The sequence below is a fragment of the Coturnix japonica genome, chromosome 3 (assembly GCF_001577835.2).
Source record: "Coturnix japonica isolate 7356 chromosome 3, Coturnix japonica 2.1, whole genome shotgun sequence".
Taxonomy (NCBI): domain Eukaryota; kingdom Metazoa; phylum Chordata; class Aves; order Galliformes; family Phasianidae; genus Coturnix; species Coturnix japonica.
The window spans coordinates 73,767,983-73,783,991 of record NC_029518.1 but is presented as its reverse complement, the minus strand read 5'-3'; the positions used below and the strand labels follow the sequence as shown (position 1 = coordinate 73,783,991).

Genomic DNA, 16,009 nt, shown 5'->3' with positions numbered 1-16,009 from the left:
ACTGATCTTAGCTTCACAAAATTTGGTGGATGTTTCCACTTAAGAAATGTGAGAACAGGATTATCAGACTTTTCACAAGTCATGCTGAAGTAAATCAGCTGGTGTTAGTTCTTTCTGCACAAACCAAAATTACCTTTTTTTCCACTTTGATTAATCTGATACTAGTTCCATAAATTAAAATATTAAAAATTATATACAAAAATCTCTATTGCAAATGGTTCCTTACGGCAGGTCCAGGGGGTCCTGGAGGTCCCACACTGTCTTGAGTACAGGTGCAAGCATTTGGAAGAGCTGGGCATTTTGCTTCATCTCTCTGAAAATTTAATCACAACTCTTACTGTCAATGAAAGTACTTGTTGGTAGCGCACTTTGCTTCAATAACAAGATTCTCTGTTATCCTGGTTTTGAGTATGGTAGAACTCAGAGTGAAACAGTGCCTTCCAGGTATTTTTCATATTTTTAGCAAACTATTTTCTATGCAAGCAATATAAGACAGTAGCAACAGAAGCACCATCAAAACCAAATTCATATGGAATTTCTGTTTTTCTAATATTTATTTCCATTAGAAAATCAGCTTGAGTTGATTATGCAGTTACTGTTTGAATACCAATCCAGCTTACTTATTAAAGCATAATGTAGCTATTTATTTCATAATAACCAGGATCTTAAATATCACTGAAGTGCAAAATATAAGCTTGACACTTTTCACTACTACCCTCAATCTAGCACACTGCAATCTTTCTCAGATGCAGAACAGTGAAATACAGAGTTGCTCACTGGTTGCTCTGACAACAGAGATTTAAATGTGTTATCAGCACAGCCTATTATGATATGGTTAAATTTGATATCATTAACGATGTTTTGAACAGTCTAGTTCATATGTACTTACCATAGAAGGAAGATCACAGCATCTGTCTCTGCTAGTCCAAACTGGACTGCACACAATGTCAAAATTCTGGATTTCTAACTGTAAAAGGAAGGAGAAACCTTGAAAGATAATGTAATTTACAAAATCTAGTGGCAGTAGCATTAAAATTGACTTCTAAAACAACTTCTAATATAATTAACATCATTCATTCACACGTTTGTTTTGGTTTTTTGTTTCTTTGTTTTTGACAGTGACATGAAAATTATTTTAAAACATTTTTAAAAAATAACCCTACTTAGGCTGAAACTAACTACAAGATCTGATGCTTATGCATGTCCTGGAGCAGAAGATGAACAATACTTAAACTATAAGCTCTGTGGAAAGGCTTCAAATAGGGATATTAAGAACAGTTTACTCCCTCACCGTAAGACCTATAGTTCTGTAATTTCATATACAACCGCACATTTGGAGGTGAACACCAAGAATCTTCTTCTCTTAAGGTGTTAGGTTTTGCAACCAAATTGCAACCTTAAATCTTCTAATACAAATCCTGGCTAATAGCATTAAATATGCAGTAAGTATAGTGATTAATTCATCAAGATAATTGATGTGTCCTCCATTGCAGCAGCCACTTTTTCTTTATAGGTTTATAGATCATAAAGCCAGAGGGGATTACTCTATCACAAGACAGATCACAGGACTTGCCAGAATTAAAACCATTTCATTACAGAATGTCATGTAGGAGATTAAAATAAAACAATCTGCATTTAAAAATTTCCAGCAATGGAGAATCCACAGGAATAGTTGCAATGACTAACTGCTTTCCTTATTAAAAATAAACAAAAAAAATGATATTTATTCTCATGTTTGAATTTAATTCATATTGAATTTACTTTACTTGCAACTTTCAGCTATTAGGTTTCGGTTCTTGCAGTTCTGCTAGAATAAAAAACTATCAAGCCCATATTTTTCAGTTAAGTACATTCATCTTGTGATGAAACATAAGCTTTGGGTGTGGGACTACTTATTTAGCAGTTCTTAGCTTCTAACATATTTTCTCACAAAAGGGTTTGCATTAATGTATGGATTAACATTTATCACTTACTGTTGCTGATCTCCGGTCACCTTTCAGAAGTTTCCCAAGTATTTCATAGCCATCAGTTGTGATATTCCCAGCCTCCTTAATTGGCTTTTCCATTATTTCACTGCAGTCAATGTAAATCTTAATATTTGATGAAGTGACTACAATATGAACCTGAAAAAAATATGAATCAGAATATACATATATAATTCAAGGGGACAAAATAATGGGAAAAAAGCAAGAAATAAATTTCCAGGATATAAATTAGACTGCAAAAATGTTTGCCAAAATAAGGCAAAAACAAAGGAGGAAGGATTAATTACTGGAAATAAATGAAGTTACGGAGAGAGAAAAGAATGGCTATAACAAAGGGAGAAGAGTAATTTTTCAAGGAGAACAGTGTTTGGGTTAAACATAGTAAACTGTATTCAGAAGAACAAGAGAAACAAAAGCAAAGGTTTGCATTCCAAAAATCTGCAGTGATTGTGGTTATTTATCTCGCAGTGACTGTATAGGATTAAATATCAGACAATTTATGAATAAACAAAAGGACAATCTATTGCTCAAAGTAAACAAAAGACCTAATGTGGCCACATAATGAATACAGGTGAATTTCCTCTTTATCTATAAAAACAGAAGACCTTCAGACATCTCTAATACAGAAACAGGGTTTGAGTTTTTAGTGAATGAAGTTGATAGAAGAATATCTTAAGGCAATGGAGAAGTTTTCAGTGGTTTTACATACCTTACATACCACAAGTATTTTATATACATTATAATATTAATATAATTGTTCAAATATCAACATATAAGGACCAGCTGTAAAAAAATCCTTTAATTATATTTTTCTGTTTTAAGGCTTCTGTCATCACTGCATATAAACCTTCATAAAAATACTGCTATTCGATGACTACTTAAAAAAAAAAGGGCATAAAGTGGAAACAAGGATTCCCTTAAATGTCCTGAGTCAACAACTGCCTGAAAAATCTTCTGGGAAATTGCTTGGGTTGTTTTTTTTTCATATTAAATATTTTCCCATGTGGATTGTCTCCAAGGCATCGACACGACTTATCTCAGACTCTCTAAACATTATGTACTTATGCTTTATATCACTGGAATTAAGGCTTTCGAAACCGTTCTATCTAATTTTTTGTCAGTTGAAATTCAGTCGGCATCATAGTTCAGTTCTCAGCACTGTGTAAATGAGTGGTTTTTTTAATTAACATTCCTAACGTTGTTCACCAATCAAATAAAAAATACAGTGGGAAGATAACAGAAAGAGTTTAAAGTATATTTTGTTTATAAAAATTAAGCTTCCCACAAAATAAAATAAGTGGTATGCCAAAACTTGAAATTAATAACTTGAAACACATAATAAACTCTGTCATTTGATTATACACATGAATTTCATAGGTAAATGGCAGCATCAAATGACATTACAGACGCAGTTTGTTAGTTCAAAAAGGTACTAAATGTGCAAGACTTTTTACTGGAACATTAACTATTTGTCACAAATTACATAAAGCAAAATACAGCTGCACAGAGAATGCATGTTACTTCATTTTCATTTGCACACAAATCTAGAGGCAAATCTATATCATATTGCTGAACATGACCATCAGTTTGAAAACGTTCAAACATCAATGACTACTAGAGCATCATCTACCCAACCAAAGAAGCAGAAATCCAAGCAGTCAAAAATATTAAGGACTTCACCAAGTCACCAATTCAGTCCATTCATTACTGATTTAATGCCAGTTCTGAACTCCACATTAAATTTCATGGCCTAGACACAAATCTAACACAAATCTATTGTTGACAGTAAATAAAACAGATCATAAGATAGCAATACGATGGAAGGGGCCTTAAAGTTCATTCTGTTTCAACTCCTCTACCATGGGAGGGTTACCAACCACTAGATCAGGCTGCCCTGACCCCATCCAACCTGGCCTTGAACACTTCCAGGGATGAGGCACCCACAACCCACAGGGAAGCCTCTGCTGGTACCTCACTACTCTCAGTGAAAAATGTTCCCCTAGCATCTAACTTAAATTTCCCCCATTCTATTTTAAAGCCATTTCCCTTTGTCCTATCACTATCAGATCATGTAAAAATTTGTTCTCCCTCCTGTTTACAAGCTTCCTGGAAGTATTGGAAAGTTGTAAAGTTCCAGGTCTCCCTGGAGCTTTCATTTCTACAGGTTAAACAGCCCAGCTCCTGCTGCATTTCTTTTTAGGAGAGGTGCTCTGATCATCTTTATAGCTCTCCTCTGGACCCACTCCAACAGCTCTGAGAACTCCACATCCCTGTATTCAATCCTGTATCTCTGTATTTAACACCATTTGATTTTGTTTTCAACAAAATGTTAACAGAAATGCTCACTTCAGTGTCTAGCACACTAAAATAAAGCATCACTTCTGCCCATTTACAGTGCCAGAAGGCATGAAGTTTTACAAAAGCAAACATAATTTAATCTCTCTAAGATCAAGTTTGATAGCATTCTGATTTTCTGCTAAATGAACCACATGAATAAGCTATGCAAAGTATTATCCCATATGTACATCAGCAGAAAGACATAAACCTATTATCAAATTTCCTGTGGCTAACTACTGCAAAACTGCCATCAAAAAGGAAGTCTAGTGTGGTAATAATAAGCAAGTAGAAGAAGTATGTCTCTCCAAAACAGTCAGTTATAAGTTTAATGACTGTCTGAGGCAGTCAGGATTTTTCCTAGGGGACGTGCCAGATTCAACAGCTTTCACCATAGCTATGCTACACAGAGCACTCAAGTATGCCAAAGTAAATCTCTCTACATAGTTAGGTGTAGTTAGCTGTGCTTCACTGAACGAGCCAGTAAGTCATCTAGCAAAAACCACAAAAATGTTTGACATTTTGGAAAACATCTTCTCGTCTTTTAAAGACTTGTCATTTCTTTGAAACTAGATGATAGAAGAAATTGCCTTGTGAAATGTGTTAATCTTACTTTCCTTCCTTCATCCAGTTGAAACTACTGCTATCCCTTATTAGGAACTAATCAACATGGTTGATACATAAGGCTTTCCCAGCACATGAGCTGGGGAGTCCCATGATACTATCATTAACCTGACTCATGAAGCAATCTCAGTAATCATTCTGGAGAAAGCCCAGAGAAGTCTGCTCAGTTATGTGGTGTAAAATCATAAATAGAAGCTATTTAAGTCAAGGTTACTCCAGTTACATCAAACACTATAAAAATCTGAATTTTTTTGTTCCTTTCTGGGTAAAAAATTAGGGGGATCAGCACACTGCATGGTTCACTGTGCTTAAGATATAGTTGCATAAGCAAGAATCTGTAGTTTCAGAGTTTAAATGTAATTTGCCAATAGCTGCTACTTCTGAACATTTTTCACAATTTTTGTAGAACTTCAATATAAGTGCTATCAAAGAATTCTCCTCACTTCTATCACAACTTAGCAGCTGATACTTAAAACAGACTTCTGATGATGAAGCATGTAGAGAGCTTCATATCGCTGACCTGAATAAAAGAAGTCTCATCTCTCATACTGATATGAATGAGAAACATTCAATGCTATTCTGCGTTTTCACTACTCCTTGGAGAAAAGGTGGCACAACTTTTAAATCAAAACAATACATATTCTAGCCTTTGCTAACAGTTTGTTTCTTTTCTCACCCCAGTAGATTAACACAGCTCCTGAAAATTCCAACTAGTCCAACTAAGCTACTAAAAAAAAGAGAAATGCAAAAAGACAGATGCCAAAGACAGAACAGAAGCTGTATAATGCAGGTGTGATCCAAGCCTACTCCTAAGTAGCAGTTACAAATGTCACAAGACATTTATTTACACATAGGAAAATAGTCATTAAGTAAATTATAAACACTGCAATTAGACAAGATACATAAACAGTTTGGTAATTACCCTCTCTCAAGTTCTGAAGAAAACAATAACTCTTACAGTACTGACTGATTTTATAGTGCTGTGTTTTAAACAGATCAAGTCTCAACACATTGTGATGCTGGCACCAGCCAGCTTTCCCTGCCTTCAGCTGTAGCAAAGCGTGCTTCACAACCTGGCCTCCAGTATCAGAAAGTCAACAGAGGCAACCCCTTATCAGTATCCTCAAAGGAATGCTTGTAGCGATTGGTCATGCAGGAGAGGGTATCATAAAGAAAACAAATGCTATAGTGCAGCCATATTTAGTCACCAGAGGAAAAACTAAACTAAACAGAAGGAAGATAAGGGAAAGCACCAGAATGTGCTTTTTAGCTTACTGACAATGATGCAGATTGCAAGACACTTACTTGCCTTAAACACATATGTTTAACAGGCAAATATTTCTGAAGCTGCAGTTTTAGGCATGCATGTAGCCTGAACTAAGCACTTCTCAGTGTCTAGAGGTAAGAAAGTCTGGCAGGATCAACATGTCATAATTTGATCCACAACATTTAAAAGCAAGCACAAAATTGTCACATCTGTAGGCAAAGGCAAATTTCACTGGCCATTCTGACAACTAAAAAATGTGAGTTCCACTGTAAATTTGAATCAGATTATACAATCTATTATGTGTTCTCTCTCATTATTTTTGTTCCTTCCAGTAATATTACTATAATCATTACACGTATCATACTACTCTATAATATATATATTGAATTATTTTAAAATAACATGGAATATTTTAGGTCTAAAGAATCTAAAGCCAAAAATATTCCAACATCTTTGCATAAATAGAAAATATGTAAATATACATGTTAAGATTTTTAATCATATAAAATCTCATTCATATTCTATTCAACTACCAATATTGGCTCCTTACTTTCATTTACAAGCCAGTAACTACTTAGTTTCTGTGGCTACATCTTCCTCTTCTCTCAATGAATCCAAGTCATTACAGTCTACACTCCCAGAAAAAGTTTTCTCATCACATCTTCCTTTTCCTTTTTCCTATTTTATCTTTTTTTCTTTCATGAGTCAGATAGGCTATGATGCCTTGTGGTATTTATCTCTCCACTTTCACAATGTTGACAAAGCCGTTTTTTACACTGGTTCAACACAGGCCTTACATTCTATAACCAAAGAAGAACTAGAACTTTGGAGATCTTGAATTATGTGATCTGTAAGCCTGTGTGTCACAGAATCACAGTGACAGATTTGTAAAGGTTGGAAGGTCACACAGATAAGCATCCAGATGTGTTTTGAATACCTTCAGATGAGGAGACTTGACAAGTTGACAAGTTGAGTTGTTGTACAACTCATTTTTCTCCCCCAGTTCTGACACCCTCAAAGTGGTTTTTCCTAAAGAAGTTTCAACCGGACCAAGGAAGTTCAGATGGAGCTTCCCACATTCCAGTTTGTGGCTGTTGCTCCTTGTCCTGTCATCTACAGGATTATAAAGGACCTGGATACAACTGGCAGTAGCTTCTGCTTGCTTGTGCTCTTTTCCAAAGAACAGAATTTCAGAAAGTAACCTTCATAATTTCAATCCCTTACCTTGTGGAAGCTTCCATAAAAGATTTTCTTTACTTCATCATTATCAAAAGTTACAGTTTGAACTTCTCCCCTTGTATCCTTGTTAAAGAATGACAACACTTTGCTGCCAGCTGCAAAAAAAAAAAAAAAAAAATACATTTCATTTTAGATGTAAAGCTGAGATCACCATCCTAAGATATACTTGTGGATAAAATGTAGTGTAGCACTCTGGTGGGTAAACACAGACTATAGCTGGTTTAATTGACATGGCTACATAGATGTACATTCCTTTGTTTTGAGAGGTAATACCAAAGGTAAAAGGTATATTAGTTGAAAAATTAATCTGTGTACAAAGTAAAAATGTATATATTTTAAAACTGAAATAATTTAAATCTGTTACCATGTAATAATGCTTTGGTTTTGGAAAGATTCTGGAATAATACATGCAAAGTACTGTAATGTATACATTTTCTGTTCAATAAGTATAATCATCCTTACGATCAAGCACGACTCCGACTTGTGGCTTGTAATCTCTGTCTGTAATCTGCCAAATAGCAAAAGGTTCATTGGGGGACTCAGGCAGAAGACGGAATAGCATGATGATAGTGTATGCCTGTGGCAGTCCCTCTGGGTGAATCTCCCTGTTAAGACAATATGAAGATATTATTTTCACATGGAAACATATGAGGAAAATAAACAAGCTCTTTTTCAAACAAATGGGGTAATGGGGAAATAACAGTGTTTAATAGAAATGTGCATCTTAACTACTAGCTCTGTTAAAAAAGTACTGAGTACTTTGTGATTTTTTATAATGAACTCACAGCTTATCTTATGTTGGTTGAGGCACCATGATTATGGGGGCAGCCAGAATGTGACAAAAAACCCTGAGAGATTTAGTCTTGCACCAAGATCTACATAAACTACACATATTTTGAATTCTAAAAATCTGTAATCTTATTTCACCCAGCTCATTTTAGACAAGCACTGGAAAATACTCTATTTAACTATGAATGGCTTTCAGGAACAGAGGCAATGAAAAAAACGTTTAATGTATTCCCTGCAAGGGGTGATGGATTCAGGCCCCACCTCAGCCACCGGTGGCTGCTGACATTTAGATCTGTGATGTTTACAGTGCTAGACATTAAAAAGTCATAAAGCTGGGAATAAACAAAAGTACATAGCTGATGGCCTCCGGCATTTTTTGAAGGAGACATGCAGAGTGCAGGAAAGAAGCTGCAAGAAGGAAGATAGATCATGTGTCTCCTTCACCAATAAACTGGAACTGAGAGAGGGATTTGGCATCATGAGCATAAACAGATAGACCTTGACATGAATATTTTAGGCAAAACTTAATTACTCACACGGTTAGGAACACTTTCCAATTACAGTCATATAAAAAAATCAACAATACACAGCACAGTGCAAGAAAGAAAAAAAATAAAGTAGATATAGCCATTCTATTTATATCTCTAATAGCAAGTAATGTCAAATATGAAATAGCTATGCTACTAGGATCAGCATGCTTTTATTGCCTTGCTGACTCAGTCTAAAGTGAGTTTTATATTCTGGCTTCTATTGAAAGCTAAGTGCCCCAGATACACTGCCAAGTCTATTCCACCTCCTACAGCAGGCAATAAACTGTATGAGAACATTCTAAATAACATGAAATAAACATAAATGTTTGTGTTTTTTTAAATTATCTTCTTATCATCCTACTTCTCCTGTTTAATGGATCATTTGTATTAATGTAACAGAATTGTAAAACAAGATGCCACTGACTGATTTTATATGTACTTCCCTAAACTGTAAAAATCCAGGCTGTCAAGGATCACTCCCATAACTGTACTGGCACATCAATGAATTCAAAAGGTCTTTTAGCCCACTCAGCTTTTAAAGCTATGAGCTGAGAAGGCCAGCAAAAAAGAAATTGTTACTTCATACACTCTAGTATGAAGCCTGTACATGTGATCTGATCTTTACCAATCTGGCAGGAGATTTCAAAGACTTTTACAACAACAAAGAATAACTTTCATTACATTAAATAGGAGTAATGGTCTACCTTCAGGCATCTCCTCTGACTTAGGGGTCCCTTTCTGAAACTTAAGCTTAACTAGAAGGGTGAGGAAAAAATGTAAAAGAAAAGGATTTACTAGATTCCTCCTAGTAAAACTAACTGCTAAATTTCTGGAGTGTCTGTGATAGTTGGAAGGAATGATTACATATTACTCTTCTGTTAGAAGCTGTAAGTCTACAGGCCCTTTAAATCTCCACTCCATTGGTCAAATACAGCAATTCAGCTACAAGAGAATATACTCCAAATCAATGGTGTCAGAGTGCTGCTTTCTTCAAAAAGTGAAGTTCACCCCTCTACACTGAAACCACTTTTCCTTGACAACGTACAGCTCTTTGTACTGAGGAAGCTGTTGCTCAACTCAGCCTGTTGCCAGGCTCTATACTGTAAGTAAGTATAGTGGTTAAGAAAGACAGTGTCAAATAAAACAACAAAAAGCAACTGGATTAACAGAAAACACACGGCAAAGGAAGAAACAGATAAGTATTTAACAAGAACAAAGATGGATATTTTTTGGAGTATTTTTCCCAGATTTCAGTAAAAAGAACATCAAATAAATACATTTTCCACGAGACACTAATGCTATTAGTTACAAACTCTGTTTATCCTTCCCCACTTGTTTGCTCCGAGTCCTTCTCATTTACTCACCTTATTGGCTGGCTGACAAAGGCATTTTTGTGGAGTCTATATGCTACATAGCTTGGGAAAGAGCCTGATTCCAGTGACACACCTTGCACAGAAGCAAAATGCTTCTCTGTCAGATTATATGATTCCAACATCTTGAAACCTTTAAATCAGGAAAGAAAAAACAACAAAAATACTGTAGGGCTGTATAAGACAAAAATGAACCTATGCAAAATATAGGCAGTTTCTTACCAGGTGAAGTATATCCTTCCAAGTAAATAAGAGGACAAGCTAAAAGAGATGAAAAAAAAAAACATGTAAGTTCAAGAATATGACCCCTACCACAATCTGAACATGTACATACTTAGACAATTTTATTAGCAAAAATTCTGTACTAGTATAAATTGTCAGCCAATTATTGCTATAGTTGTCACACTGTGTTCTGTTCTGCATTAGATGGACTGCTAAAACCTTTACTCATTACTTTCAGTTGAATATTTCTACTATGACAAATTGTATGAGACAACAGATGAACCCCCAAAATATTTTGAGTCTAATTTCTAAGAAGAAAGGGGCACAATGATTCAATCTTTCCAAAAATATTAGAGGCATGAGTCAGGCTGCATATTAGTTGTCAGAATCACAGAGAAAAACTGCAGATTTATAAGGCTCATAAGGAGCCAGCGTATGAAGTTCAGGAGTCACACAGCTGCAAATGACAGGCCTGAGAATTTTTTCTTCTTTGCCATTGAAGGCTAACTCTTGAGTAAACAACTGACATTTAATTTCAATCATTTTGAAACAGCATCACACACTTCACCCACGCTCTTACAGAAGACTGGACCAAAGTTAACAGAGACCAGTTTTGTCCCCCAGTTCATATTGGGCATCATTCTACTTCCTTATAAAGAGCAGGACTTCTAACTGACTGCTGCTTGTTTTGTTCTATCTATATTTTCGAAATGTCAGACAAGATTACACTAAATACAATAGTTACTTTCAATATTAACGACAAACAATTTTGCTCTCTCAAACTACATGCAGTTATTACAAAACTTTTATAAGCAAACATGTTTTCAAAGTATCATAAATTGATTTACAAGTATAGCACTATGTAAACAAATTCATCAGTTTGGGAAAAGGGAAAATGGTATTTTCTACTCACTTGAGGTAGCTGTCTCACACACAAAGGTGACGAGGTTATCTTGAATCTTTTCAAATGCATCAAAGTCATCAACAATAAATACATGACGTTCACTGGGCTTGCTGGCAATCTTGGCCAGCTCATTGTAATCCACATCAGCCACACCAACCACAAAGACACTGAAGCCTGTAAAAATAATGTTTTTTACTTGAAACATAGTAAAAAATACATAACAATTTTTCAGGTCAATATTTCACAAACACTATCATTGTCTTGTCTATCCACTGCAGTATCCAGCCTTCATTATGAGTACACATTCTGGTCATCCTTTCACTCTAAAAAGCTCAGGAGGGATTAAATTGCTTTTTGCACCTTTCTTTCAAAATTTTCTCCTCTTTCCTTCACTGTCTGCTGTCAAGGACAGATTCAGGATGCAATTCAGCTCATCTCCCAAGCTTGCAAAGTTCAGGATAGGAGAAGTTGTTTTTCTGTAGATACTTACCTGTTGCTCTCATCAGTAAGTATAAAAATGCCAGCACCTTAGACTAGACAATTAGTAGATGCAAAAATAAAATTAGAAGAACCCAGTCCCTAGAATTTAATCACATCACCAGGGGTAAAAGTATAATCTTTCCCTTTGTCAGGTGATTTTCCTCTTCCAATCCTTAAAATGGAGTCTCCTTGCCTTTCATATCAAGTTTCTGTTCTATCTTATGCCCTTAACATAATTATTTTTCTGACTCATCTCTTCCTTTCCCTTCTTCCACCTAATTCTCTATACGGTAACTCAACCTCTTTTTATTGTACCAGAAAACAAGAAAGAAGAAAAATTGTTCATTACACAATTTATCACTAAAAAGAAAAATTTCTCCAAAAAAAAAAAAAAAAAAAAAGCAAATAACAAGAAACTGCACAAAAATGTTGGTGGGAAGCTGAAGGAAGCTGAACATTTACTGTAAATAATAAGCCCATTTTTATTTGCATATTGAATTTTTCAAAAGGAGATGGGAAATAATTGTCCCTCTGTGGTCAGCAATGATGAATCGCCGGCTGAAATTCTCTGTCCAGATTTGAACACAATATTTAAGATGTAAAGTAACTGAAGAAAATAGCAAATGAAAATGATAAGAGGTTTGGAAAACACAATCAATAGGAGATTGAAGGAAATGGATTTGTGTTTGTTTAGTCTAGAAAAAAGACAGAAAGAGGAAATGACAACAGACTTCAAGTATGAAGGCCTGTTACAGTGCACAGTTATCAATTGCTTTCCTGGTTAGCTAGGGAAATGAAGACAGGAGCTTCATTAGTCTGAAGAAACACTTAGGTAAAGTGTGAGGGAAAGCTTTCCAAATATCAACATAAGTTAAGCACTAAAGCAGGTTATCCACAGGGGCTATAGAGATTTTTATGAGTAGGTTAGCCAAACATCTTTAGAAGTCATACAGATGGAGCTTATTCTCCTAGATCACAGAGGAAGACAAGATGACCACTTGTGGTTTACATGCCAGTAATTTCCATAGGGAAGTACATCTTATTTGGGAAACTGCATTCCTGGTGGTTCATGCAATGAAACACAAGACTGTTGGGTAAGTTCAGTAGAGAATGCTGAGAGCAGGGAAAAAGAGTACATGCTTAGCAAAACATCTGCCACACTCAGTGGCAATAGTGCAATGTTTCTCAGCTCAAAAGGCAATGAAGAAGTCAGTTCAGATCTAGCTGCAGAAAAAGCACTTCCTTTCCCTGGAGCTCCTGTAGTTTGTGTCAAGGAAAACCAAGCTCAAAAAGCCAGGCCCAGCTTAGCAAAAGCACCAGGATGGAGTACTCTACACAGTGATGCCAGGGGTCCACAGAGCAAGGAGAAAAAAGTAACCAAAAGTCAGCCTTATAAAATAGTATTCATGAGGAATTCCTTGAAAGCCCTGGGAAGCCATATTCTCCCACAGAGGAGAGGATAAAGAAAGAAAAAGTAAGTCTGGTCCTGAAAGTCTAAATTCTTTAAATAGTTCTGAGTCATTCTAAACAATCAGAATAAATTTCTGAATCCATAAATGGTAGCTAAAGAATTCCAAGACAATTGAAGCACCACTTATAAATTGCATTGGTTAACATATTAAGGAAATACAATAGCTTGGTACTGTGAATTGCTTACCAGAGTGCTGTATGACCGTTGCTGCTTTCCTCACCTCATCCTGCGAACGACCATCTGTGACAACAACAAGTACCTTGGGAACACCTCGCCTCATGCCACTCTCCCAAGTCAAAACCTTTTCTTTGATAAATGTTAGGGCTTTGCCTGCAAAGCATACAACAGATGAGTTAGACATGTTATCCATTATCCATGAAGAAATCTTACTTTACTTTGACAGTGACAGCCACTCAACTAAAACAGAAAAACCTAATCCTTTGTCCATTAAATATCAGGATAATTAGGCAATTTATCTTACAAAAATAGTATTATTGCTCAGAATTACCTGTCCGTGTGTTTCCTCCTCTGTACTGAACATTTTGAAGAGCTCCCAGAGCTTGAGCCTTGTCATCAAATGTATTCAGTTTAAACTCAGATTTTGCTTCATCACTGTATTGCACAAAAGAAACCTGGGAGGGAATGCATCATTGTGTTCAGTCACGTATCTCCAGTTCATACTCAATTGAAATATGCATTGTGGTACACTAGTAAGCATTAAATAATTGAAAAACTGTTCCCACATACGCATAATGCACACACATACATCTTTACATAAACAGATACTGTCACAGCAATGTACACACACAATACATTCGTTTCCTTTGTGCATAAAATGATTTTAAATACATTTGATTAAGAGATTTCTATTACTATCAAGCCAGTTTCATAATATATTCTCTCTGCTTTTGAGTAGCTAGAAAATCTCCTCCATTTATTTTTTAGAAATGCCAAAAGAACCTGGTGACAGAATGCCAATGAACTTGGACATATACAAAACTGCATGTTCTCTTGCCTTAAGTAGTAGAATATAATCACTGTATGTTTATTCTTAAGTCCCTTTTAAATTAAAATATGTATAAATTTTATGTTCTTACTATTCATTCTGTATAATTGCAATATTATGGTATCATACTAATTTGGTGCTGAACAACTATCTCTGTATGTATACATTAATATTTATTTAAATAAATTGCTCCTCTAAAATTAATAATAACAATAAATTAATTATTAATAAATATCTCATTCAAAACCAGTGATTGCTGCAACTAATTCAAGAGGGATGTGACTTCCATAATGTGCTAAACGTTAGCAGTTACATGTCTCTGCCTTTTGTATCAGGTCTTCAGCTTTAGACTGGAGACTCAGCAATTCAGTGGAAAAAGAGACCATTGCAATGTTCAAAAATTAATTTGTAAGAAACTTTGTAGCAAAAGAGTGGTATTTATTGCACCCTAGCAGCAATCTCATTCAGCTTCACATAAGTAGAAAAAGTGAGTAATGGTTAAATTGAGAAGGCTGACAGAAAATGTCTAATAATAATCAGCAAAGAAAACTTGGAGGTCTACTCCTCTTAGCTGTTCACACTTTAAGTATTCTTGAACTCAGAAATTAAAACACAATCCTCACTCAACACTCAGACTGTCCTCAGAACAGATTTTTTATAGCCAAAAGTTATTGTATAACAACTAGATTCCCTTATTATCTACAGAAAACCTCATATACTTCATATAGATTTATACATACACATAAAACTGTATAAACAACTTTAGTAATCCAGCTCCAGCCTCAGCCTCCTTCTAAAATGTACTCAATGGAAATAACCAACCTACCTGGATTCCAGCAGGATTAATCAAGTCAAAGGCTCCTACTGTATTAAAAACAAACTTTACTACTTTATTGAAGTTATCATCACCAATACTCCAGGAGGCGTCAGTCAAGAACACTATATCTGCTTTGGCACCTCTGCATACTGAAAGACCAAGAAATGGAATGCTTGAAATATACCATTCATAGCACAATGAAAAAAAAAGAGCAGTGCGTCAAAAATTTGAAAGGCAACTATTTAGCAAATTTCTACCATACCGTCAAATGGCAAGTGTTTCATGCTCAACATGGAAACATTTATTAAATATTCTCAAAGAAAGGTGAAAGAACCAAATCAATGCCAAATGCAAATGTTTTAAATAATATTTTTTTCTGAACAGTTTTTATAAAAAGTCCACCGAGGGCTACGCTGACAGATTTGTGATAGAGCTACAGAATATCTTGATTTTTTCCCCCGAAATCTGTGTATTCATCTTTCCATTGTAATCTAGGAAATTTCAGAATCCAGTAAAGCAAATGGAGGCAACTAAGAAATTGATCACAAACTTCAGGCCCTAAATTACTGTGCTAACTTTAAATCTATTTAAACTTATGAAAAATAGAATTAAGCCCTAAGGCAGTGCAGCAACAATGTAAAAATACTAAATAGATCTACAAATAAACCTACCATCTCGAGCTGGAGGGATTGTGGGAGGTGGAGGAGGAGTAGGCGGTGGAGTTGGTGCCTCTGTAGGTTTGAGGACTGAAATAAAATAAAAAATTTTTTTGCTCAATATAAATTATTTAATTCAAGGAAAACTCCAGATTATGTATTATATTACCATAGAAAAAATCATAACTTTTCTTACTAAATTTTCTAGTGTTACAAAACTTCCCCTCAAACTCCAGTTGACATTACACTGACAGAGAGAGGAAAAACTACTTAAAAGAAGTACTGAAAGACATTTAGAAACAAGACAAGCTCTAC

At 35.3% G+C, this 16,009-nt stretch overlaps 1 protein-coding gene across 8 annotated transcripts in view; it reads right to left on the bottom strand.

The window, feature by feature from the left end:
* Positions 1–16,009, bottom strand: part of COL12A1 (collagen type XII alpha 1 chain) — a 98,267-nt gene that overhangs the window by 20,116 nt on the left and 62,142 nt on the right. For all 8 annotated transcript variants that reach the window (XM_015859052.2, XM_032443437.1, XM_015859050.2 and 5 more), the window contains 12 exons: positions 15,710–15,784; positions 15,048–15,187; positions 13,724–13,847; positions 13,402–13,545; positions 11,274–11,438; positions 10,361–10,399; positions 10,133–10,271; positions 7,912–8,054; positions 7,435–7,544; positions 1,974–2,123; positions 890–967; positions 227–313 (listed from right to left, as the gene is read on the bottom strand). In XM_015859052.2, the coding sequence (XP_015714538.1) occupies positions 227–313; positions 890–967; positions 1,974–2,123; positions 7,435–7,544; positions 7,912–8,054; positions 10,133–10,271; positions 10,361–10,399; positions 11,274–11,438; positions 13,402–13,545; positions 13,724–13,847; positions 15,048–15,187; positions 15,710–15,784 (1,394 nt within the window). The remainder of the gene's footprint in view (positions 1–226; positions 314–889; positions 968–1,973; positions 2,124–7,434; positions 7,545–7,911; positions 8,055–10,132; positions 10,272–10,360; positions 10,400–11,273; positions 11,439–13,401; positions 13,546–13,723; positions 13,848–15,047; positions 15,188–15,709; positions 15,785–16,009) is intronic.